Genomic DNA, 26,569 nt, shown 5'->3' on the forward strand with positions numbered 1-26,569 from the left:
GTTTGTCGCATAGTACACCTACTATTGTTGGAGTTGTTCCTCTGCGGCTGAGGCTTCCACTTCTCTTCCCCCACCGCTGGAGGTGACCTGGGCTGGTTTGAGGCAATGTTGTTTTCATTGTCAGCTGAAGGACAAAGAAGGACAGAGGACAGGAAGTGACTGCACTCGCTCTGCCTCGGGGAGAAGCGGCTCAGTGCAGGCTTCCCAAGTCGCACAACCGAAAATACCTCCCCGAGTCACGAAACCCAGCAGAAGCCGATGCCCTCGGCTTCCCTGGGCAGCTTCCACCACGCGAGGCCCGAGGCTGCCTTTGACCACAAGCCCTTCCGATTGCCTTGACCGAGGGCAAGCGGTGGCCACGCGGAGGCAAACTTGCCCATGCTCCCTGGGAATGGAAATGAGCTCTTGGCAAACATCTGTAACAGAGGCCTGCACCACCACGTGCCACATATTCCAGCAATGACAGGCTTATTGTTTTGTCTGACTTTCCCTGAAATGTGAGTTTTCCACACTAAAGACATACTTGAAGCACATAGTGTCTTGCTGGTGAAAAAACCACACAATTATCCTGAGAGATTCAGACGCATTGAAGGGAGAGACAGGAATCCTTACACCGTGCCCTCCAGAATCACAACAGAGATTGTAGTTTTACTTTAGGGCCACCCAGGAAAAGAGCAGGTAAAGCTATCTTGGTGACCCCAATTTGCTTGCTAAAGTCTGCCCTCCCACCCTGGTTTGCTCATCATTGGAACGAGCTTTGGAACCAGCTACCCCCAGAAATCCGGACCTCGCCCACTCTCATGGCCTTCAGAAAAGCTGTGAAAACCTGGCTATTCCAGCAGGCCTGGGGCTGTTGACCTCATTGTTGAGGTCCAGCCCCGATCGTAATGAATGTATATGTATTGTTTTTAACATGTTTTTATTGTCATTTTTTATTCTTCTTCTTTCTTTTGATGTAAGAAGAGTCCTCCAGGATTGGGCGGCCTATAAATCGATTTAATAAATAAATAAATAATAAATCATTGTTCCCCAACGTGATCTTTTGGTTCCCGAAGAAAACCTTGGGCTCTCCTCTACAATTCCCCCCCCCAAAAAAGATGTAGACCAGGGGTGTCCAAACTTGGGAACTTTTTAAGACTTGTGGACTTCAACTCCCAGAATTCCCCATGCTGGGGAATTCTGGGAGTTGAAGTCCACAAGTCTTAAAAGTTCCCAACTTTGAACACGCTTAATGTAGACAGACTGGCGTGTGCTATCCCACTCGTGGCAATATTTAAATCCATACTTTGCTATACTTGCTTGAAGTCAAAGGGGGGAAAGTGCAACATGGGGGGCAACTGCAAGTTTCAATTCTCACCCACCCCCTAATATGATGGCATCCTAACATTTCCGAGGCTTGCCCCGTCTTAGAGGCGGCACTTTTCCCAAGAGGGGTTTCTGCCAGTTAGTAACCATTCCGTCCCGATCTTCCCTCCCAACAAAACACCTGTATTTGCTTGCCCATTTCCCCCCCCCCAAAAAAAACCCCAGTCAGGATCATTTCTTTTATCAAATCTCAAACTAAGCCCATCCATCAAAGGTTGGAGCTTCTGACAGGTTATGTCAGGTAGCAACAGCCACGCTGCTGGATCGCCCTTGGTTACAGAAAAAGGAAACACACTTTTTCCAGAGAAGAGAGAGACCAACATTGGTCTCCGGACGCGCTTCAAGGTGCTAGTCGTTACTTTTAAAGCCCTTCATGGTTTAGGACCTGGCTACCTGAGAGACCGCCTCCTGCCACTTACCTCCCAACGACCTACAAGGTCGCACAGGTTGGGCCTCCTCCGGGTGCCGTCAACCGGACAATGCCGGCTGGCGACTCCCCGGGGGAGGGCCTTCTCTGTTGCTGCTCCGGCCCTGTGGAACGATCTACCTGCAGAGATCCGGACCCTACCCACTCTCCCGGCCTTCCGTAAAGCCGTCAAGACCTGGCTGTTCCAGCAGACCTGGGGCTGTTGATTGATATCCAGCCCCGCTTAGATGGAATGGGTGATGTGAATTTTAATACTGTATTTTTTATTTTTATTTCTATTTTTAAATTGTAATGTTTCTCGTCTGTTGTGAGCCGCCCAGAGTCCCCTGGGAGTGGGCGGCATACAAATTCTAATAAACTTGAAACTTGAGACTATGCCAACAAACTGCAGGTTCCCTGTGCATTTGGGGGCTGGGGGGCGTTTGGCACAACCAAGAGACTTACCTGCATGAGACTGCATGTGCTCAAGGAGATTGTTGTAAAACTGGAACTGGATGCCACAGGCCCCACAGGTGTACGGCTCTAGAAGAGGGAGGCCAAGAAAGAGCATTTAGAGCAGTGTTTCTCAACCTTGGCAACTTGAAGATGTCTGGACTTCAACTCCCAGAATTCCCCAGCCAGCATTCGCTGGCTGGGGAATTCTGGGAGTTGAAGTCCGGACATCTTCAAGTTTGCCAAGGTTGAGAAACACTGATCTTAGAGGACTCGGCTCTACGTGAACGGAAGAGCAACCAGCTATACCCAGGATAACGGGTGCAAATCAGGACCGGAAGTAATACTAATTAAAGATCTGTATTGGGCGGGGAGGGGATAATTTAAGAGCTGGGTGCACGCACACACACACACCAGACACGGCTGTGTAGATGTCCATCACACTTACTTTGCAAAAGCGGCAAAGGATTTGAAACCAGAGGACTGGCTGTTTCTGCAAAAAAGAAAGAGAGGCAGACATTGAAGAGTTCCCTCCCATGAGGAATGCCAAGCACTACGCTGGGGACCTAAGAGCAATAAGCCCCCCCCCAAACCACCAAGAACTGTACACTTTAGGAAGTGACTGGTTTTATCTTACCGACCGTATTTTTCAGAGTATAAGACGCACCTTTTTCCCTGAAAAAAGAGGCTGGAAATCTGGGTGCGTCTTATACACCGAATACAGCCTTTTTTTTTTGCCTCCTGAAGCCCCTCCCCCTTCACCATGCAGAGTGCTCCTGGGGGCTGGGGAGGGCAAAAATGAGCAAAAAATGGGCTGTTTTTTGCTCGTTTCCCCCCAACAAAACCCCAGGAGCACTCTGCAAGCCTCCTAAAGGCTATCACGCCCCTTTTTTGTGGGGGGGGGGGAAGATCAATAGCAATAGCAGTTAGACTTATATACCGCTTCATAGGGCTTTCAGCCCTCTCTAAGTGGTTTACAGAGTCAGCATATTGCCCCCAACAATCCGGGTCCTCATTTTACCCACCTCGGAAGGATGGAAGGCTGAGTCAACCCTGAGCCAGTGAGATTTGAACAGCCGAACTGCAGAACTGCAGTCAGCTGAAGTAGCCTGCAGTGCTGCATTTAACCACTGCGCCACCCCGGCTCTTATAAACGGGCCATTTTTGGGAGATCTGCAGAGTGGAAAAACTTTTTTTTTTTAATTTGCCTCTTCAAAACCTTGGTGCGTCTTATACTCTGAAAAATACAGTATTTATCAAATGCGGGATTATTTCATGCCTCAGATGACCCTGAGCAGCTTTTTTTTTCCAGATAACTCTGCCAAGAATCTTTGACTGATACGTACAAAAGGCCCTAAGCCAACGGGGCACACCACACCTCTCGGGCCAGCAAATTGCACCACTGTGTCACACATTCACTGTGAAGAAACACAGCCTCCTTACCGAGCCTTGCAAGCTGCTGTCTTCTGCTTAATGCTATGGGCAGCATCATTACTACTGTGGAGGGCAACAGTGAAGCTGCTGAGACTTCTCCCCCATGCCCGGAGACCTCCGGTAGCCCAGCCAAGAGACTATTCTGCATTTGAAGAGGCTTCTCCTAATGCAGAGGACTTCAAGACGTCCCCCTTTTGAATCTGCGTTCTGGAAAGGAGTGTCTGAATGTCACCTTCCTCTCCCCCGTGTTATTTCTAGCAGTGTCCATTCGCCCTTTATTGAAATCTACTTGATTATACTGTGAGCTGTTCAGAGCCTCCAACTTTAATAAATCCACCGAGCCAGCAGTTGGCCAGATTGAGAAAGAGAGAAAGTCCCGGACAACGACATCGGTGACTGAAAGGAACGCCAAGGAACCAGGCGTGTCCCTCACCCTGTTGCCCTGGGCCCCCTTTAAGTCCAGACCCAGATTATAGCTCTTTTGTTCATCCTGCGGGGAGGAAGGGGACAATTGCAACACTGCCCGGTGGTGTCCAGGGAAGGGTAAGTACTCACCACTGGAGTTCTGTGAGCTGCTGTTAGTTTCTTCGAAGTTGTTTTGCAGTTTGCTTTCCACTCTTCGGCTGAAAGCGCTTTCTACTGGGTGAGAGAAGGAAGGAAAGAGAGGAAGGGGCTGGTGAGCGTTGATCCCAAGGAGGCCCATCAGGTGGGGAGCAGGAGAAGCAGAGGGGTTTCTCTCTCGGGCTGCTTCAACAGCCTAGGCCAGTGTTTCTCAACCTTGGCAACTTGAAGACGTCTGGACTTCAACTCCCAGAATTCCCCAGCCAGCATTCGCTGGCTGGGGAATTCTGGGAGTTGAAGTCCAGACGTCTTCAAGTTGCCAAGGTTGAGAAACACTGGCCTAGGAAATGATACCAGAGTCTTCAGCAGCTGAAGATTCTGCTAAAGACATAATGCCACCCACGAGAACCAGCCGGATGAAGCTCCCTTGGGTAGCCTGAACCAACTTCAAGGGGCAAACGGCAGAGGCCTATCATTTTACAATGCGCAACTGTACTGGAAATAAAAACAACAACAGATAAAAAATTACGTTTCCCCCCCCACTTCAGCATGGCAATCATCATTACCCTAACCCTGTTTTTACCTTCACAAGCGGCACAGCCCACACAAGCAACACTGGGCTGCTTGTGCAATTGTGCCGTGTGAAAATGCACAGCCCAAGTGATAGGAGCCTCCCATCCTGACCCACTTCAAGTCGACCCGATACTCTCGTTTTTAGCAGTAGCAATAGCAATAGCAGTTAAGACTTATATACCGCTTCATAGGGCTTTCAGCCCTCTCTAAGCGGTTTACAGAGTCAGCATATCGCCCCCACAGTCTGGGTCCTCATTTCACCCACCTCGGAAGGATGAAAGGCTGAGTCAACCTTGAGCCGGTGAGATTAGAACCGCTGAACTGCAGACTTGCAGTCAGCTGCACTGCCTAACCACTGTGCCACCTCGGCTTTTTGTACTGGCCCTCCATTCGTTCAGTTTGCCATAACCCAAGGCGCTTCTCATGATTGAGCGGATTAAAAGCATAACAATAAAATCAATAGGTAAGTGTTTAAACGTTAATCCTAAGGAAGGAACGATGGATTGATGCAATTCGTAATCGTGTCTAGGCGCAAAAGCAGGGAGGTGATGTCCCCTTCATCCACCCAAAGTCCACCTTTCTGAAGACATCGTTTCACTCAGCCAAACGTATAAGAAATATCTGAAATAATTTGAGTGTCTCAACCAGCCCAAATCACCTGCCTGTCCACCAGCAGGCCAGGTACGGCTGTGACAGCGTCGCACAAGAGTTTTCCTCGCATAGCGGCTTGCCACAGGTGGGGAGGTGGCTGTACTGAGAGCAAAGCCTCTAGGAGGGTTTTAAAGTCGTGTGTTCAAAGGACCAGATCAGGGGTGGCTCTTATGACAGGCAGAAAGGAGCTACTTTCTCATAAGGCAATTGTGAAATCCAGCAAGCGAAGGGAATTGCCATAGGACTGAGTGTTCTTAAGAGCAAGTACCCTACAGGACTCAAAGCAGGAGACTCAAAAGTGTGTTCTCACAACCATACGCCAAGGCAGCTCATGCACCCCCATCTTCTCTGGCACAGACGTGAGGCCGGAGGGACAAGTGAGACAGGGCCCTCACTTACATCCCAATGATACCTAAAGTTGTGGGGTGCATGATTACATTCTGGCTCACTCCCATGCTTAAGATTTCAGCATCCGAAGGCTACAGTCACAAGTCTCTCCTTATTGCTCCAGTCAGGAAAGATCCTTCACATTTAAGGCATCAGATGCTTGGAGATACTCGGGGGCTCACAATACAAGAGCAGAGTTGGAAGGGACCTTGGAGGTCTTCTAGTCCAACCCCCTGCCTAGGCAGGAAACCTTATACCGTTTCAGACAAATGGCTTTCCAACATCTTCTTAAAGACTTCCACTTCTTACTGTATGCATCACCCCCTCCACTGTACCACCCCCAATGTTGCACCTTGTCTCTCGTTCCCAGGGAAATGTGGCCAAAACCCTCCCGCCAAGCCTCCTGCTTCCCTAGGCTTTTCCAAAGCAAGGTTTTCCTTCTCCTTCCAAAGCAACCCCAATCCCTGCAGAAGGGCAGGGGCTTCCAGAGAGCCCCTGGTCAGCCCGCCGAAAGGCCCGCTGGGATTCAGCCCAGTGCAGGAGACTTTGAAACGGCCAGCCGCCAGGCTCACCAACAGTAAGTATGGGAAGAGCCCAGATGCCGAGCGGTCTTAGGAACTGGCAGAAAAGCTGACCTGCACTCCATCTCAATGGTTTACCAGGCAAGAGAGAAGGCTCTGAATCACAGGCACGGGGGCCTCTCCACGCACCCACAAAGATTTCCCTCTGCCTTGCTCTGCTCTGCCCACCAGTGGGAACCTGCTGAGACACCACCTCGCCACAAAGCCTCCCTGTCGCTGAAGGAGCAACTTAAACAAGAGAAAAGGCCTTTCACAGCCCTCAACCCAAGTGGCAAGCCCCCCCCCCCCCCATTAACATCCAGAGAGGAGAGGATCAAGCCATCCTCACCAAGCCCCACCTCTCTTTCTTCATCTACCATGCCACTCATGCGTCTTCATGCCACCAATTTTGGATTGGTTTGTGGGGAAGAGGTTCGGTGGGACAAGGAGGGTCAAAAAGGCTTTTAAAATAATACCAAATACAAGCACATAGTGCCTTTCGTGAACAGCTAGACAAAAAGGCCAGTAAAAAATTATATAAAGATTTAAAAAATCCCATAATCCACAATAAATGCCTCCAGTTGAACATTGTAAAATGGCATTCAAGGTTTAGCAAATCCTTAAAAGGTAAAGGTTCCCCTTGCATTAGCGGACGGTACTCATCTCCCTTTCAAAGCCGAAGAGCCAGCGCTGTCTGAAGATGTCTCCGTGGTCATGTGGCCGGCATGACTTAACACCAAAGGGACACGGAGCGCTGTTCCCTTCCCACCAAAGGTGGTTCCTATTTTCCTACTTGCATTTTTTACGTGCTTTCGAATTGCTACATTGGCAGAAGCTGGGACAAGTTCACGAGAGCTCACTCCGTTATGCGGCGCTAGGTATTCGAACTGCCATACTTTCTGATCGACAAGCTCAGCGTCTTAGCCAGCAAATCTTTAGGTTTTTTTAATTTTTTTAAAGTACAAAACACTAAACTAAAAGGAAATCTAATAGTATTCTGTTCTTTTTTCCAATAAAAATAATAGTTGACATCAAAATAACTTCAAGACAGAGCTGTATAAACTCATGAGATATTACCACCCTCACTCAATTTAATGATGCTTTTTCTTCAGTCTGCTCCTCCATCCTTTGCCCGTATTCCTAAAAGATGTTTTCAGCCAGGCTCTCTCGGGTGCTTCTCGGGGGCTCTGGGCTCCTCCCATAAGGTCACGCCTCCCCCGGGAACCACCGGTGCCATCCCCTTTGGGGCCTGGGGGCGCACAGACAGTCGGGGGTGGGGGGACTTAATCAATTGGGATGATAGAAAGCATGATCAGTACCTGTGGTGGCCTTGCTTCCTGGGGATCCAGAATTTGGAGCGCGGAACGTCTGTGACGGGGACGCCGCCGGTGGGATACCAGAGGGAGTGCGGTGGAGGAGGGTGGAGCACCGGATTATAGGCGCCGTCGGTGTTTTTTTGCCCGATTGGCTCGTCTGGGTCTTCACAGCCACGAAGAGTGGAGATCGAGAGTACTCTGGATATGAACACTCAGAACTAGTGCCGGGATAGAGAAGTCAGTGCCCAGAACCTGCCTCTGCCAGGGTGCTTCCCCCTCTCTCTACAAGAAGTCCACGCTCCCCCTACTTTATGTAACTGGACCCCATTGGAGCCTCCCACCTGCTCCGCTGTAAATTTTCAAGTACGACACAGGGGGTTTGAATTTCTGGCTTCTTTAATTTCGGTCAGCTTTACTGTGACCTGCACAGCCCCTGCCTGACCCCCACAAGACCTTCTGGCCAAGGGGGCAAGTGCCCTTTGGAGAGGGGGCATCTCTCGCCTTCCACAGCTCAAAACCTCCCATGCCAGCCTTAGTGATAATTAACTGGTAAAGCAAAGAAATGAAACATTTTCCTACTACACTGAAACAGCTGCCCAAAGGCCCTGCTTGTAATAAAAATGGACACAACATGGTGGCACCCAGCAAAAGGCCTCTCACAAAGAGAAGGTTATCTTGAGGCATGGGCTTGCTGTGATGGACAATCACAGTAAGAATGAAAGGAAGTGCTTTTCTCCAAAACCACCCCATTCAAATCTATGTCCTTTCATCATCAATATACATTTGACCCAAAGAATTAAGATTTCTTTAGCCAAACAGAAATCCTAAAAAAATCAGGCTTCTCGGTCCCCATCTAGAAAACAACTTCATGTGCCAACTCGCTCCTTTGAGGTCCCATCAATCAGAAACATGAACTGACTTTACCCTTCCTTCCTTCCTTCCTTCCTTCCTTCCTTCCTTCCTTCCTTCCTTCCTTTCCTTCCTTTCTTCCTTCCCTACAGTTTGTCTGAACCAAATTTTTAATTCTGTTTGTCTGAAGGTGAAATATCTGGATGTATAATTTAGGAGTGTCCATTTATAATTAAGTGTTCATTTACTGCCACATCTAATTAAGAGTCCCCTTCGGGGGGAAAGGGCGGCATATAAATTTAATAAACTGAACTGAACATGGAAGACAATTGCACAGGGACATTTTTCATTTCATTATTCTATCATTTATTGCTCCAATCAAGGCGCACACATATGATGAAAATAAAAATAATAATAAAATGTGTGACATTCTACCCTTCAACACATTATTTAGTATTTTCAGTTATTTATATCTTGCATTTCTTTAGGCTACATGGACAATACTGCCTCACCCAATTTTCCCCACACAACTTCCCCACTCTGTAATGCGATCTGGATTCTAATCAGACCCTTACCCACTGCATCATGATTCCCCCCTCCCCTCCAAAGAAACCATAAATAAAAGACAAATACAAATTCACCTTGTGATGGTATTTGTTCTTTATTTTAAAAAAAGCTACTAGAGATGCCCTAATTCCTTGAAACCACAGACTGGGCAGGAAATATCAGTGTAAACAATGCAACAATGCCCCCCACTTCCCCAAACTTTCTGGCACACCGCCTAGAATGTCCACCCTTTGCCAGGTGGAAGAGCAATGAGGTGAGTGACGTGGGCAGCCAGCCCAGTCACTGCTGCCTCTTGCGTCCCTTCCTGCTTAACAACGGGGCTCCAGCAAAGTCTTTGCACCAAACTGGCATTGCAACTATTAGGGGAATTTGGGGGGGGGGGGGCGGGGGGGACACTTGCTGCAATCCTAACAGGAAGGACAAGAGGAAGAAGAGGTCTAATTCAACAGGTATGTCCATGGCCGTTGACCACACGAAAGCTAATGAAGACCTCTAGGCCAGGGAGTGGTTGATCTCCACGATCCCACTTTCCAATGGCTTAGGGCACATTAAACTCAGCCCCAATCAAGGCAAATGACTATTTATTTATTTATTATATTTAAATGCCGTTCGTCTCTAGGAGGCTACAGGGAATCTTCTCCGCAGCGTAAGAAGGACAAAGGATACACTGAATTTGACACCACCAGTTTCCCCTAAGAAGACTATGCAGCAGTGCTTGCCCACAAAAATCCCCCAGATTACAGGGCTGGGGCTGTTCAGGCTAGAAAAAAGACCCACCTGCTGAGGGGCAGACATGAAGGGGAAGATGCCCTTCTCCCTCTCAAAACAATTCAGGACAGGCCAAAGTCTGTCTTCCCTCGGGAAATTAGCATAATTTGCTTCCACTGGAATGAGGCGATGGCCCCCGACCTCAATGAACCAAAAGGGGCATGGAGGGGACTGTTTGTCATGGGGCTACGCACTGCCTGGGGCAATGAGGACTAGATGCTTGAGCTGAAGGATGCCTTCCTGTCCTACCTCTGGGGCTTTCAACCGGTGCAATTGAAAACAAAATTATAGCAGGCTTTTGGAGATCCAGAGGGCAGCGGAGCAAAGGGTGGCCTTCCCGGAGAGGTGATGGAGGACAGAGACAGTCAGCTCACCCACCTTACTAGGAGCAGGTGCAGGGGGGAGACTGGGACCAAGGGGCCGGTCCTTGGAAGCCGGGGGCTGCAACCAGTAAGCAGATGGGGCCCCCCACACACTTTTGAATATTTCAATTCACTGAGAGAAACAGCTACAGCATCTTATATTAAGCCATAAGCAGGGGATGGGTCCAGATGAAAAAAAAATCTACATTGCCAAAAATGTGCAAACTGCAAAATACAGGTGTGATTTTATTTATGGTATCATATAGTATTAACAATTATAGGCAGCCTGGCCTGAATATTTGCACTGAAATATGAACATCTCCTCCTCTCGAGGCTTATCCCCAAAGTACAGCTATCAGGAAGAGATGCCAGTGCTGGTCTGACCCTGGTGGCCATTCTGGTTGTGCAATGGGACTCTGCCTTGAAAGATCCTGGATCCCAGGCTCTCCCCGGCTGCCGTGTCACAGCTGGATACTCACTGATTGGTGCGTGAAGGGCCACGTGTTCCTGGTAAGGGGTGTAGTACTTGTACTGCTTGCCACAGAATTCGCAGGTATAGTTCCCCGTTTCTACAAAGCAAGAAAAGAGTTTTTGGAAGCAGGAAAGGTTTTCCCCCAAAACCCTTGACCCAAACATGGATTGCAATTCAGAACATAGCAGGGTGGGCCTTTCCCACATGGCCTCCTAAGATGAATCCCAAGTTTCCTTGACCAAGGGGGCCTTCATGGTAACTGTTCGGTCTGTTTTGCCCCAGCTCTCTTTCCTGGAGAAAGGCGAGACTTCATTTTGCTGAGGTAGCATTTGGGAGTGAGCTGTACAAAGCCATCGCAGACAGCCAAGGCTAATTCCCTCTCCTGTTAGTGCTTACGAGGGGGTGGTCATCATTATCATATGTGTTGGTCATGCCAAAAAGCCAAAACATACTGGCAGAATATCCAAAAGTGGTTGATAGCAATAGCAATAGCAGTTAGACTTATATACCGCTTCGTAGGGCTTTCAGCCCTCTCTAAGCGGTTTACAGAGTCAGCATATTGCCCCCAAGAATCCGGGTCCTCATTTTACCCACCTCGGAAGGATGGAAGGCTGAGTCAATCTTGAGCCGGTGAGATTTGAACCGCTGAACTGCAGCTAACAGTCAGCTGAAGTGGCCTGCAGTACTGCACCCTAACCACTGCGCCACCTCGGCTCTTTTTTAAAGAGATAAAGAGATAACCGAAGAGGAAATAGAATTTCTCTTGGGAATTATATGCAAGAAATGGAACAAGGGGGTGATCTTTTTAACTGCAAGAATGGTCTTTGCCCAGAATTGGAAAAACAGGGAAACTCCACATGAAGGGGAAATAATGAGGAAAATCTTGATCTGCACTGAAACGGATAAATTGACATGGGGATTGAAGAATAAAGATGAATCAGAATATTATAAGACCTGGGATAAATTTTATCGATGGTTGGGATATGAAAGGGAAAAGCCAAATTAGGCATGAGCCAAGATTCATACAATGGAGACTAGAATCATGTGTGAAATGATAAATGCGAGAATGTACAAGATAAAACCAACACCGCTGGAAATAGGTTACTTTTTTTCCTCTTTGTAAATACAGTATGGATCAAATGTTGGTGGCTACAATGTACAATTGAGTATCTTAGCATGTATGGCATAGATCCTGCCAGGACAGTTTACTCTGGGTCCAAAATTGTTTAATGAAAACTTTTTAATTAAAAAAAAAAAACCGAGAGGGCCGTTATCATCTCAGATCAAGATCAATTTCTAGTTTTAATATTGCTCCCTCCCCCTTTGAGTTCACCCTATTCCAGAAGAAAAAAAAATGGTAACATCACAAGGCATGCAGTAGCAATCAAATTAGAACACTGCAAAATTGTAACTGACTTTTTTTTTAACCCCAGAGGACAATACTTAGACAATATCTTCCCCTTTAATGAAGAGCTCTTTGTGGATTCTTAAATTAAGGCATGAGAAATGCAAGCGGGATGTTTCGCGTATGTCTGAATATAATGATTAAAATAAACAACATGCCCTTAATTCCTTCCCTTTGCAATAAAGTATTTACATCTAAATACTTTGGGCAGATTGTTTTAACCAGATGCTTATGGAAAGTATGTAACGTTAAGCAAGAATATTTTTACAATTCAACCAAATCAACTTGCTTCCTCTCTTATGTCAAACGTGGAAGATTCGTTTTCTGTTTTACTTAGGAGGGCTATTTGCAAGCAGGTTGCTTGACTGCTGACGAATGGCCACAGTTGGAGTTTGAGCTGTTGCTTTGCATGCAAAAGGTCCAGGTTCACCCCCTACGTTTCCAGAGAAGGGCTGGGGAAAAAAAACCCTCTTCTTGAACGGACGTTCAGAGCCCTACAGCCAGTCAGTGCCAATAGTGGTGAGACAGGTGGGCCCACTAGGACAGTGTTTCTCAACCTTGGTGACTTTAAGTCCTGTGGACTTCAACTCCCAGAATCCCCCAGCCAGCATAGCTGGCTGGGGAATTCTGGGAGTTGAAGTCCACAGGACTTAAAGCCCCCAAGGTTGAGAAACACTGCACTAGGAGACCTGATGCCAAGCAGCTTTCAGGCATTCCCGGGAGTTATTCCACCTGCTACACCTTGGAAAACCTAGCAGTTGTTATTGGTGCCCCTTAAATAAACCCCACTGAGAGATACACCCAAGGAAGATTCTCCTGTCTGTCACCAGCCATGCCAAGAGGAAGGAAGCCTGGGTCCTGCACAGGCAGAGAATCTTTCTGTTGGGACTAGTGAGAGCTCCCTGCCTCCCATCCCTGGCTTGGTCCTGAAACCTCAGCTCTGAGACACTGAAAGCTATTAATTACTTAAGTTGCAAACTCGGTCAATCATACTTGGACCAATCTTCTGAAAGGGCTCAGGCTCCTCTTCTTTCACCTCCTCCTTGGCAATCATTGCTTGGTCGTAGGGGTCTGCAAGGGGAGAGAAGGAGGGGAGAGCTGATGGGGGCAATGTGGAAAGGCCTGTATCCCTCTCATCCTCACCCTCACCTTCGGCAGAACTGGGAACAGGAGAGCAAGACGCTTGATAAAGGCAACATCTTAGCTTGCTCCCGTTTGAAGCGTCTTAAAAACTTTTTTTTTAAGGAAACACTGAACAGACTAGAAGCAAAAAGAAACGACATTCTATTGTGCTCATGACTTATATAGACCAACATACCAGTGGGGGCTTCCTCTCCCCATCGCTACCGATACGCTGCGCACAGGGCCGGGCGCACGCATGCATGCTCTACCGCCCCCACGACACCCAGCTGCTTGCCGGAGGTCGCGCAGGTGCCACACGCTGCACAATTGGCCAGTTGGTTTAAAAGCAGGCATGCAACACGGGTGGGCAGGTGGGCCTAACAAGCCACTGTACCGGTAAAGTGGTGGCTGCTTCTGGCTACTACCAGTATAGCCGGACTGGACCGGACCGGCCAGAACCCACCATTGCAACATGGATTTTACACATGTATCTTTACACAGTATTTTTACTGATTACATTTTTCTTGACAATCTGCCTATTAAAGTGACTAATTTATAAGCTGCATGTGTCCAATTTGAGGTATCAAATTTGCACTAATTATATTTCTTTTTAAAGTGTGACAACTTATTGCAAAAAACTGCAGTCATTTTTGCAAGCGTCACAACAGTTCCAAAAAAAAACCACACACCAACACAACCAGCCTACCTATACCAAGAGGCCCCAGGATTCTCCTACCAACCGAACAGGCGTTCTTTCTCCCAGCTGAGTAGGTTAATCTCTGCACACACCCACAGGTGCCTTCAAATTTGCAACAACACAGGGATTCCCGCCTGCTTGCTACGGCTCCAGTCTCCATCCACTGAGCATTCGCCCAAATGCTCCTCAGTCAAAGTCTTCCTAAGGTGTTGGAATCATTTAGCCAGAAGTTCCTATCAGCTGAAACTTTATTGCCAAAAGTTGTATGGTGTTAGGCCTCTAAAGTAGCTGGGTAAGCACACACAACACCACCACCACCAACAACAACAACATTCTAATGGTTTCCCTTGGATTTTGTTTGGGGTTTTTTGCATCACACAATCAACAATCCTGCACAAGAGCTCCCCTCCGCAGTTTCTTTCCATAAAATGCAGGCCTGGGCTAACTGCTAAGAGCTCTAAGCAATAACTAAAGGTTCGGAGAATGGGTGCGAGAGCTACAGGCATGCCTGCCCCCTTTCCATTCCCTCGGGAGGAGATGGGAAGCTCTATTCCCTTCTTTGAGCAACTCTTACATTCAAGCCATGTTTGGCTTAAATTCAAGGTTTTCTGGAAACACAAGGGTGACATGCGAATCCTGGCTTGTTCTGATAAGCCGCTGCTTGAGCTTAGCCACCAATATTTCCCAACTATCACAGCTTCCTTCGGAGGGCGGGAACGAGGGCTGGCTCAGCTCCTGCTTAGCATTCTGTTAAGAACGGGGACCCTCCTCTTCTCGCCAAGCGATCGGCACTCACCATCCACCGCATGCAGATCTCTGTGCTCTTGGAAGCAACTGTAGTATTTGTACTTCTTCCCACAAATGTCACAGGTGTACCTAAAGTTATCTGTGGGGAGGAAAGAGCACAGTGTTCGAAAAACTCCAAGGAGAACCCAGGGCTTCTCCGAGGAGCCCCCATGCACAGACCCTCTACTGGCACCACCTGGTTTTCCACCAACACTCTCGGCCTCCGGGCTGCTCTCAGTCTTAGCACACCTCAACCCCAACCAAGGCCCTGAAAGGCTCCAATCTCGAGCCAAGGATGGAACTCCGAGGAATTTTGGGGGGGAGAAAACCAGGCTCCAAATCACGGAAAGAAGCATTTTTCTTCTCCTGTTTTGATGCTTTGGGGAGTGGGGGGGGGAATCCAGTGGTAGAGACAACCCCTTCCCCCAATCCTTGGGTGATACCCATCCCTAACAGCATTCAGATGGATCAGAGGATCCAAAGAAAGAAAAGCTAGACCATCGGCTTCATGATATCCCAATTATTAACGAGGTTGTTTCCTTCCTTTGTTAAAGAGTATTTTTTTCCAAGGCGGAAAACAATTTGGCAAAAAAATACGAAGCAGAGAGAGCAGGCGGTGGAAGGGGAGATGAGCACAGGGGCAAAACAAGGCAAGGTCGCCAAATGATGGGGGGGTGTTCCCCCACTGCCTCCCCTCCCCCAGGCTTCTTCGCAACAGAGCTGACCCCATTGGCTTCAGGTCAGCTGTGGGTCCAGCCTGCCCACCCCTCTGGACTCTTGACTGGCAGCAGCTCTCTGGCGTCTTTTGCACAAAGAGGGCTTCCCCCTCCATCTCCCAGAACCTGGAACCGGGGTGGGGAACCTTTTGCTCGCAAAGCATCACTCCACACAATTCGAGAAAGGTGTCGATACTTACTCCCTGGGGAAGCTCCTTCGCCTGATGTCGCTTCTGTGTCTAAGCGGAGAGAAGAACTGCATTGAGAACGCATTCCCAGGAATAAGCACCCTCCCATCCTCGGCTCTCTTGACGGGCTTGAGGTCGATAAGGCCTCCTTTCCCAGATCTGATACCAAAGAAACGTGTCTGTATGGGGACCAAACAGCCTGAAGATCTTCATCTCAGGCACAGCCCCTCGCTTGTCAGTACAGTTCCGAGGGTTCCATCCAAATCCCCTCCCTTCATGATAAGCAAAACCAAAAATAAAAAAAAAGGTAGAATTACGCCAAAAGAGGCCAGGTAAATCTGTGTCGTTGATCTGAGATTGCGCGCATGAAGGGTGGCAGCGCCTCGGGTGCAATGATTTTAAAGTGTACTATTTGGGATCGGGGGAGGTCTTTCTGTCCTGAGTGGCATTTAACCTCGCGCAGTGAAGCAGACAGCCGAGGGAAGGAGAGCCGTGCAGAGGAGGGGGGGGCCTGCAGCGTGAAGGCCTCACCCATTGAGGTGTTACATACATCCCCTACAGGGGATGGAGCCTCATCTAAGCCACTCCTAGTTTTAGGCTGGCAGAAGAGGGAGAGCAGCCGCAGCCGTACTGGTGGCTTGTTCTTTTCAGCACTCGTGCAAGAGACCGTGTATGGATAATTTAATTAAAGCTGCCTCACGTCTTCCGCATTCCATCTTAAGACTGCCACACAATCAATTTAGGTGGGGTTTTTCTGCTATGACCAGCATTTTCTCTCTCTCTCTCCACCCCCCCCCCACATAATTTTGTTCAGTATTCTAAACCGATACCAGGTCCAAGAATATGGGGCATATTTCTCTGATTTGGCTAAAGATGCCAAATTGGCGGTGGCATTCGAGCACAAATGTGACTGGACCACAAACCCAATTTGTGAATGCCAATAGTATTTCAGAAACCATTCTTCCCACCCGCATTTCTTAACTACTCCCGCAATTCCTCCGTAGGGCACAAGAGATCAATACCTCTGTGAGCTCGAACATGGGTCTGGAAACAATTGTAGTACTTATATTTCTTTCCACATATTCCACACTCATATGACCCTGGAAGAGAGAGAGGGGAAAAAAAGACCACATCGAAACATTAAGGCAGCTGTAAGCAGAGACAGACAGAACTCTCTCTACCAAATCGATCAAACCTAAATCGAATTTAAAGGGACAGAGCTTGGACGAAATGCGTAATATGTGCTCTACATGGGGCTGCCCTTGAGGAGTATTCGGCGACTTCAGCTAGTCCAGAATGCAGCCGCGCGAGCGATCGTGGGTGCACCTCGCTTCACCCACGTAACACCTATCCTCCGCGAGCTGCGCTGGCTACCTGTCGATCTCCGGATACGCTTCAAGGTGCTACTTGCCACCTATAAAGCCCTTCATGGTAGTGGATCTGGGTACTTGAGAGACCGCCTACTGCCGATCACCTCCACACGACCCATTAGATCTCATCATTTAGGCCTCCTCCGAGTTCCATCCGCTGGCCAATGCCGACTGGCCACCACGCGGAGGAGAGCCTTCTCGGTGGTAGCCCCGACCCAATGGAACGATCTCCCCGTGGAGCTTCGTACCCTCACCACCCTCCAGACCTTCCGCACAGCCCTTAGAACCTGGCTATCCCGTCAGGCCTGGGGCTAAAGATTGTAACCCGCCCGAATGGTATGAATGTTGCGTTTTAATCATGTACTGTCTTTCATGTAAAAGTCTGTCCCCCCCTTCCTTTTGATTGTGAGCCGCCCTGAGTCCCCCCAGGGAAAAGGGCGGCATACAAATAAATAAACTAAACTAAACTAAACTATTAAGCACCATCTTTTTGGCCAGGTTCAATTGTGGACATGCCATAAAAGCCTAAAATTAGAATCTGCCGAGGCAGCTGCTGGGACCAGTGTGGCCAAGCCTATGGTGGATCTAAACAGATCTGCTTGCACTGGAGTAGCAAAGGAAAACGCACCAAGAGGAGGCTCCTCTCTCACCCAAGCCATCTTCAATAGCCCCCCGATGGCCGTAGCTGCCTCCTCTGAAATAGATCACAGAGCAGCAAATTTTGGCAGATAAAGCAGGGGTCTACCTCCCACCACGTTTGCAAAGCTTAGATCACCCAAGCATGGGTCCGTACCTCCATCGCTTGTAACTGGCGGACAAACTACTCAACAAGTCCTCTTTAATGCTACTACATCTACATGGAGGGAAGTAAGCAATGGGGTACTATGAGGTTCCTTCTTAGGCCCAGGACTCTTCAATGTCTTCATAAATCGCTTAGATAACACTGAGCTGGTAGGAATAGCTAACAACGGGGCCCTATCCAACAAAATGAAATGTAATGTGGAGAAAAGCAAGGTTTTACAGGTAGGCAGGAAAAACTAAAGCAGTGTTTCTCAACCTTGGCAACTTGAAGATGTCCGGACTTCAACTCCCAGAATTCCCCAGCCAGCATCCGCTGGCTGGGGAATTCTGGGAGTTGAAGTCCGGACATCTTCAAGTTGCCAAGGTTGAGAAACACTGAACTAAAGGTATCAATACAGATTAGGCGAAACCTGGCTCAAAAGTAGTAACTGTGAGATGAACCTTGGGAGTCCTGGTGTCAAGGCTGCAATCTAATGCTTTTGTGCGCTTTTGCTCAGATCCAGCTTAATGTCAAGGCTGCTTCACTTAATAACCAAGAAAGAAACCACTCAACTCCATTTTGCAGAATTATATAAGTAATTATATAAGTGATTATAAGTAAATGGAAGCTAAGCAAAGCTGGATCTGAGCAAAAGCGCGCGAAAGCATTAGATATCAATACACGATCCATTCCCCGCCCCTTGGTAACCCCAGTCCATAGTCCAATCCAATATCTCAACAACTGTCAGGTGGGAGATATCTTCAAAAATCATCATCAGGTTGGTATGCAGGACAGTTGGCCTTGGCGGGAAACTCCCCTCTTTCCACGTGTGCAAACGAATGGTGAGAACCACTCCCAATTAACAGTCCTCCTGTACAGAATATTTCCCTCACCCAAATACCATGCCCTCCTTCCCCGTTTCAATGGCAGCCGAAAAGCAAGCAATAGCAATAGTTAGACTTATATACCGCTTCATAGGGCTTTCAGCCCTCTCTAAGCGGTTTACAGAGTCAGCATATTGCCCCCAACAACAATCCGGGTCCTCATTTTACCAACCTCGGAAGGATGGAAGGCTGAGTCAACCTTGAGCCGGTGAGATTTGAACAGCCGAACTGCTGAACTGCAGTCAGCTGAAGTAGCCTGCAGTGCTGCATTTAACCACTGCGCCACCTCGGCTCTAAGCAGCAAAAGAGGCTGACACCTGGTGGATGATCACTTAAATATGAGCCAGCCGTGTACGGCAGCAGCCGAAAAAGCCAATACAATCCTTAGTTGTATAAACAGAGGCACAGGATCAAAATCTAACCTAACCATAAGTTTGCCATCACAACTCTCCCGCTTCCCCATTGCCTCCGGTTGAAGGACGGCCTTACTGGTTTCCCCGAAACTCTCTTCTTCCTCTCCTTACAGCAAGGAATGCCTCGTTTGAGGTGATGCCTGCTGTGATCTACCCAGAAAGGAAACTGTGTTTTCTCCACACTTACCATTTTAAGGCAAAATGCAGCCCTTACAATTTAACCGATTAATAGATTAGCTCTCACCTGTTTTCTCAACCTGGAAACAGCAATTAGCCAGCCTGCAGGAGCCGCCCCCTTCTTTCTCCAGACAGCCTGGATTTCACTCCCCCAAGAAGCCTCCTCAACCTCCTGCCGGCGCGAATAGTAAACTAAAAAGCCCCCCCCCCCGCTCCATAGACCCCCCCCCCTCCAACCCATCCCTGGCAAGAAGAGGTTAAGCCAATGGACCACCCACCTAGCTTACCGAGAGTCTGCTGGTTGCGGACCCCACCAATCACCACACAAATCTCCGCAGGCACCTCGGCTACCCCGCCGCCTTTCTTCTTCGGCTCCTTTGGGTCATCCTGCCAGACCACCTCCTGGATGTAGTCATCGGGGACTTCCGTCTTCACCTTCACCGCGGCCATGGCTGCCGCGTCCTCACTAGGCGAGGCTCGAGGCACGGCTGGGTCGCAGCCTTCTGCTTTCATGGTTTTCTGGGACCTCTTCAAGCGCTCCCTTGGGTGAGGGGAGAAACCAAGGGTGGGTTTCAAATTTTTTAGAACCTCTTCTGTAGGTGTGGCCTGCTTTGTGGGAGTGGCTTGCCAGCCATATGACCAGGTGGGAGTGGCTTGCCGGCCATGTGACCGGGTGGGAGTGGCTTGCCGGCCATGTGACTGGGTGGGCATGGCCAACTTGTAAATTGTGGTGAAACTCACTTAACAATGCTCTTGCTTAGCAACCAAAATGTTGGATCAGAAACTCTGACATTTGAAGCACCCAAGTCTTAAAGCTGTCAAGTTACAAGACTCTCGCACCCCTAACCCTTTAGAAAAAAAAACCAAGGGTGTTCAAACTTGACAGCTTTAAGACTTGTGGACTTCAACTCCTAGAATTCCTCCTCCAGTCATGTTGGCTCAGGAACTCTGGCATTGAAGTGCACAAGTCTTAAAGCTGTCAAGTTACAAGACCCTTGCACCCCTAACCCTTTAGAAAAAAAAACCCAAGGGGTGCTCAAACTTGACAGCTTTAAGACTTGTGCACTTCAACTCCCAGAATTCCTCCTCTCGCTCTTCATCTTGATGATGTGCGGACGGGCGGGGGGAGGGAGCTGGAACCGGTTCTAAACGGCACTGTAGATTTGTGGAACCTCTTCTATAGAAGAGGCTAGAACTGGCAGGAACCCACCCCTGGGAGAAACAGACCTCTAAGCCTCGGGGAGCCCATTGAAGCCCCCCCAAGGGAACACCGTCTACTCCACCGGCCTGCGGCTTAGGGCTGGGCGACTCTATATGCCCCTGGATTTATGGATAAATTGTGGGATACTTCTACAGATGTGGGGGATTTCTTGTAGACTGAACAAATGGCTTGTCCCTGTATTTGGTTAGCTAGAAACCTTTGAATGTCCTTCCAACGGACTCACTTGGGGCTGCCCGCGCCTTCCCTGATTCATGGCCCGTGGACCGAGAGAAAAGGAAGCTTACCTCTTCTGCAAAGTGTAAGGAGTGTGTAATTAATGAAACAACCCGCGCTACTCGCCTCTTAAGCGGCTCACCATGTTGTTGAATGCCCAACAACCCAATTCTAAAGTGCCACCGAACATTCTGGGAAACATCAAGTAGGGCATAGAATGGCTACAGATATTATTTGGATCCCTAAAAGCAAACTATTGGCACCCCCCCCTTCACTTCAAATGCTGAAAGAGACAGAAGATACTGTAAAGTAGGGAACAAGTTGCAAAAAATAAAAAGTGAGGGGGGGGAAGAGACAGAGAGAAGCATCAGGGAGACAGGGGGGGGAAAAAACATTTAAGCCTTTCAATCAACTTTTAAGGATCGTTTTCTCCTGAACAGGAAACCCCTATTTTCTCAGCTGTGTTTGGGACAGGATAAGGGCCCATGATTTGGAGCGGACTCCCACCCCCATGGAGAGACGGGGGGAGGGACAGGTTCCCACCAGGGAAACCAACAGGCTTGGCACAAGTCAGAAGCTCCAGACGGATCAAAGCACAGCAAAGGGCAACGCCAAGGAGGCCTGGCATGGAGCACCGAAGTCGCCGCTGCACCCAAGACGCACCTACCTGCCCACAGAGGCTCTCGTCCCAACATTGCCGCCACTGCTGCCGCCGCTGCCGCCACCACTGCCATTGCTGCCGCCCTCAACCTAGAAGGGAAGCAGCCAGAGAGGAAGGTGAAAGCAGCCGCCAACTTCTTGGACTGATGCAGAGAACCCAAAGCGCAGACCCCAGGCAATTGAAGTGATGTCCATCCCCTCCCCAAATAGTGACCTTCTGTAACAGGGTCGCCAGAGTCCCCAGGAAACCTTTTTTTAAAAATGTCGGAAACTAGGAAAAACCACCTGCTCCAGAACCACAAGCCTTCCTTCCTCCCTCCCTCTCCTTCCTTTCTTCCTCCTTCCTCCCTTTCCTTCCTCCTCCTCCTCCCTTCCTTTCCTTCCTTCCTTCCCTTCCTTCCTTCCTTCTGCCTTTCCTTCCTTCCTTCCTCCTGTCCTTCCTTTCTTCCTTCTTCCTTCCTTCCCTTCCTTCCTCCTGCCTTTCCTTCCTTCCTTCCTCCCTCCCTCCCTCTCCTTCCTTTCTTCCTTTCCTTCCTCCTCCTCCCTTCCTTTCCTTTCTTCCCTTCCTTCCTTCCTTCCTCCTGCCTTTCCTCCCTTCCTTTCCTTCCTTCCCTTCCTTCCTCCTGCCTTTCCTTCCTTCCTTCCTCCCTCCCTCCCTCTCCTTCCTCTCTTCCTTTCCTTCCTCCTCCTTTCCTTTCCTTTCCTTTCCTTCCTTCCTTCCTTCCTCTGCTCCATTTCAACCAGAATCCTCCTCCACCACCAACCCAGAAGTATCGCTGAGTCTCCAGCCTCAGAGCTTCTCCCACATTTATCCGATCATCTTCCCAGCCTTTCCACAACCCATCCAAGCTTGTGGCCACCGCTACTACGCCTTGTGCCGGTGAGTTCCACAGATTAAATTTGGGGTGGTTTATTTCTTTTCTGTCTCTTTTTCAATTTGCTTTCCACAGATGGGAAAGGAGAAGGATCCAGTAGGGAGAGGACCTGAATAAAAAAAAAACAGAGTATGTGCTGCCCCCCCCCCCAACTACATCTTCTGTTGTGGGGCACGGAAAGGGTGGGAGGAAAGGAAGGGGGAAGAGACAGCTCCCTCCTAGGCCTAGATCAACAGAGGGAGGGGATCCAATTGGGGCTGCCTAAAAGGTAGCCAAGCTCCAGGGGGGAGGGGGTCACTTGCGGAAAGAGAGAAAATGACAGGGACCCCCCCTCTCTCTCCCTCCCCATTTCTCTCTCTCCCCCCCCCTCTCTTCACTGGCTGACTTCCGAAGAGTAAGAAATGCCCTTCTCTAGTTCTGATGTGATTTCTGCATCCGGGCATACAGTAGATACTGTCAAGTATCATGAGCAATCAAGGGTAGACCTGGGTCACCACTAGAGAACACCAAGATTAATTTGGGAAAATTTCAAAAGTAACCACTTCTGCATTGCTGTCAAGAAAAAATGGTGCACAGCTAAGCACACACCCCCGCTGCCCCCCCCCCCCGCCGCATCTGAGCTCAAGCTTGGAGACTTCCCTCTTCCCTTCCCCCCCCCCCCATCCCAGGGTCCCTGGAGAGACCAGGGAAGTTCAGGAACTTTCTGATCCACGCAAGAGGTTGCCCACAGCAGCCACCGTCACGGATGAGCACAGCAAGTTGGTGCCCAGCGGCTCTGGAGTCAAGACTCCACGGCCTGCATTGGGGAAGGAGGCAGGGGGGTGGGTTAAAGGAGAGGATCCCCCCCCATGACCTCCACAGGGACAGTCACAAAACTTCCCTTGTAGCCTCTGCAATCTTCCAGAGCACACACACACACACACACACCCTCACATGCTACAAAAACATCTGGACCAAAAGGGAAAACAGAAGAAAACCACGTCGCAAGGGAAAAAATTCTGCGCAGAAAAATTTCAGTGTTTCTGGAGTGGAATAATCTAAACATGGAAGCACACATCCCATTAAAGGCAGAAAGCTGTGAACGCATCAACATAATCGGTAGAATCATCGGTTCCCCCCCCCCACAGCCAAATTGGGAACATTCCCTGCAATTCAAAAGGTCCAAACTCTTCTCTTCCTAAAACCCAGCCTAGTGAAACTGCAGTTTCAAATACTTGCAATTTAAATTTCCCCCCTGCCTTTTTAATAATCAAAATTCTAAGATTATACCCATTTAAAAAAAAAAAAATCTGAAAAAGGCTTTCCCCCAAAACAGCATTATTTCAAACCTTGGACCCCTCCCCCTATGAATTTGCACAAATGTGCATTAGAAAGAGATTTGCTGCATTTCAAGGTGGGGGGAGACACGTATGGCAGAAACAGGCCATTTCAGAGGTTGCAGGGAGAGAGAGTTCGATAAAATAACCCCCTTTTTAATTTAAATGCTAATGCACTGAATTAAAATTTAATAACTGAGGAAATTGAAAAGCCAAGCAGGAATATTGGAAATAAATCCAAGCAGAAACAGCTGAAATTAAAAATTCTAGAGAGTAGGAGGATAGAAGCTAAGCTGTCTTATACAATTATATTTTTTTCCAGAACAATGTAGGGGGAACGGACGCTATCTATGACCAGCCTTAGGGCAGTAAATTGAAAGCTGGGTGATTTATTGTTTAATTTTCCTAAGGGGAAAAAGGTTCTCTTTCATGGTAAAATATTTCATAAATTTCCACCTGGCATAAATTTTTAAATTAAACGTTAGGTAGGTCATATTCAGTGCATCAGCACAATTCTCAAATCTTGCAGAAATACACATAGCGGAAGGGAGAGGGTTGGAGGGGGGGAGAGAAAATTCTAGATATTTCTTTGGATTCCTTTATGAAGATTTCTCTTTTACAGAGCAACCAAAGCTGAAAGGGGTTAAAAACATACAAAGATTATTATTATTTTTTTCCCCATAATTTTAAAAGCTCTCCCAATTAAACAGGTTTTGCCTTACAGAATTTTCGGGTGCTGGAGTGCCACAAAAGAGCCTGAAAGGCCATTTTCAGGCTATTTTTTTCTTTGTGGGCACTGGGAAGGCCAGCTGGTCTTGGCAGGTGCTGGAGTGTTGAAAAACAGCCTGAAAATGACCAAAAACAAGGCATCTGTATGTTGGCCAAAAAGGTTCATCATCCCTGGCCTATATTCTTCCCACCTTTCTGCAAAGCTGCTCTCACACAGGTAAAAATGCTGTCGAACACTTTCTGAATAGCAATGCTAATGCTGGGCATGAGGCTTATTTGCCCAGCCACAGGCTTCGAGGATGCTTCAGAAAGTGGCATCTATCAGATCCATTCAGTCCTGTCCCGTGCAATATGCGAATCTGCAAAATGCAGAGCCGATGCAATTTTCCTTTTAAAAATTCACCTCTAACTCCAAAAATAAATGGATAAATGACACAAAGATCCAGACAACGAAACAGCATTTTTGTTTCTGAAAAATAAGACCGCCCTGGGAATACAAATCCCTCACATGCTCACATAGCCTAACAGGCCTTAAAGGTATCCTGGAACGTGACCCAACAAAAGTGCGCCGACAAAACCGCATTGCTAAAACCGCAACATCATCAACGCACCACAACAACAGCACGGCAACAACAGCGCGGAGACAGAAGAGCGCTTTACAACAGCGCATCGACAGAAAGGTGATTTAACTTAAGGGTTAGGGTTAGGGTTAGGTTTAGCGTTACGTTTAGGGTTAGGGTTAGGGTTACATTTAGGGTTAGGGTTAGGGTTAGGGTTAGGTTTAGTTTTACAGCGCACTTCTGTCGCCGTGCTGTTGTCAGTGCGATTCAGCGCTCATTCGTCGGAGCGCTTTAGAACTCGCGGTTTTCTCACCGCGGTTTAGTCAGGCGCGCGGTTTTGTCGTTCGCCCTTTTGTCGGTGAACCATCCTGGAAAGGTATCCCACGTTGACCCCCTGCTCCTCTCTTCCCCCAATCTCTTAACACCGCCCTCCCCCTGGGATAATGGCAGTGCAAAAGACATAGGAAATCAATTGTGAAAATAAAAATGACCTTAACTGGGGGCAGAATCACATTTTCCAAGCCCTGATCTCCGATTCTTCAGAAAAGCGATGTCCATGTTTCCAGATGCCACCTCAAGCTATGGCATTTCAACACACACACCCCTCTACAAAACTTTGCTAATGTCCTAATCCAACACAAGAAAAATGGGAGCTTCTCTACTTTATAATAGGTACATGGGCATTTATTTTTCATTATCCCAAAGTGTTCCTCTGGACAACAATAACAAAAGGTTTCTTAAATACTGATGCAGCGTTTTGTCAGGTTATGTTTATAGCAGAAACACATTCCATAGGATGCGGACAGGATTACTACAATGCGAGAAAGACTGCTGGCATCATTTCAGGTTACTTAAAAATAATTATAGAGTCCGGTAACTGCATATGCATCTAAGTGTGATTTTTTTTAAAAAAAATATGACTCACCGCTGTGGTGAGAAATAGCTCTAGGGGGAAAGTACAAAATTATGAATTTCCTATTTCAACCCACCCGAAGTCAGGGATTAGGTGAAGGGAAATGCTGCAGAACAAGGACTACAGCTTTAATGCCATTTCTAAGAAGTATATTGCTCCTGGTTAGGAATGAAGGCTCCATAGCAGCACATGGAAGCATCAGCCACAAATAGGAGCCAGCCGTGTTCAGAAGCAGCCAAAAAAGCCAACACAGTTCTAGGCTGCATCAACCGAGGGATAGAATTGAGATCACGTGACATGTTAATACTTTATAAGGCCTTGGTAAGGCCACACTTGGAATACAGCATCCAGTTTTGCTCACCACGATGTAGAAAAAATGTGGAGACTCTAGAAAGAGTGCAGAGAAGAGCAACAAAGATGATTAGGGGACTGGAGGCTAAAAAATACGAAGAACAGTTACAGGAACTCAGTATGTCTAGTTTAATGAAAAGAAGGACTTGGGGAGACATGATAGCAGTCTTCCGATATCTCCGGGGTTGCCCCAAAGAAGGAGTCAAGCTATTATCCAAAGCACCCGAGAGCAGGACAAGGAGCAATGGGTGGAAACTAATCAAGGAGAGAAGCAACTTAGAACTGAGGAGACATTTCCTGACACTTAGAACAATTAACCAATGGGATAACTTGCCTCCAGAACTTGTGAATCCCCCAACATTGGAAGTCTTTAAGAAGATGTTGGATAGCCGTTTGTCTGAAACAGTATAGGGTTTCCTGCCTAGGCAAGGGGTTGGACTAGAAGACCTCCAAGGTCCCTTCCAACT

At 48.2% G+C, this 26,569-nt stretch overlaps 1 protein-coding gene across 9 annotated transcripts in view; it reads right to left on the bottom strand.

Annotated features, from left to right (window-relative positions):
- Nucleotides 1-26,569, bottom strand: part of ZNF618 (zinc finger protein 618) — a 43,922-nt gene that overhangs the window by 2,668 nt on the left and 14,685 nt on the right. The window contains exons 2-13 of one of the 9 annotated variants that reach the window (XM_087704796.1): nucleotides 21,366-21,448; nucleotides 19,542-19,804; nucleotides 16,661-16,738; nucleotides 15,651-15,797; nucleotides 14,745-14,834; nucleotides 13,096-13,200; nucleotides 10,732-10,821; nucleotides 7,710-7,904; nucleotides 4,214-4,297; nucleotides 2,673-2,717; nucleotides 2,237-2,314; nucleotides 23-124 (exon numbers count right to left, since the gene is read on the bottom strand). In XM_087704796.1, the coding sequence (XP_087560922.1) occupies nucleotides 23-124; nucleotides 2,237-2,314; nucleotides 2,673-2,717; nucleotides 4,214-4,297; nucleotides 7,710-7,904; nucleotides 10,732-10,821; nucleotides 13,096-13,200; nucleotides 14,745-14,834; nucleotides 15,651-15,797; nucleotides 16,661-16,738; nucleotides 19,542-19,804; nucleotides 21,366-21,448 (1,360 nt within the window). The remainder of the gene's footprint in view (nucleotides 1-22; nucleotides 125-2,236; nucleotides 2,315-2,672; nucleotides 2,718-4,213; nucleotides 4,298-7,709; nucleotides 7,905-10,731; nucleotides 10,822-13,095; nucleotides 13,201-14,744; nucleotides 14,835-15,650; nucleotides 15,798-16,660; nucleotides 16,739-19,541; nucleotides 19,805-21,365; nucleotides 21,449-26,569) is intronic. The other 8 variants (XM_087704799.1, XM_087704797.1, XM_087704798.1 and 5 more) reach the window with 8 other exon arrangements.

Source organism: Thamnophis sirtalis, unplaced genomic scaffold (genome assembly GCF_051295495.1).
Source record: "Thamnophis sirtalis isolate CommonGarterSnake01/CBP01778 unplaced genomic scaffold, rThaSir2_p1.2 scaffold_2, whole genome shotgun sequence".
NCBI lineage: Eukaryota > Metazoa > Chordata > Lepidosauria > Squamata > Natricidae > Thamnophis > Thamnophis sirtalis.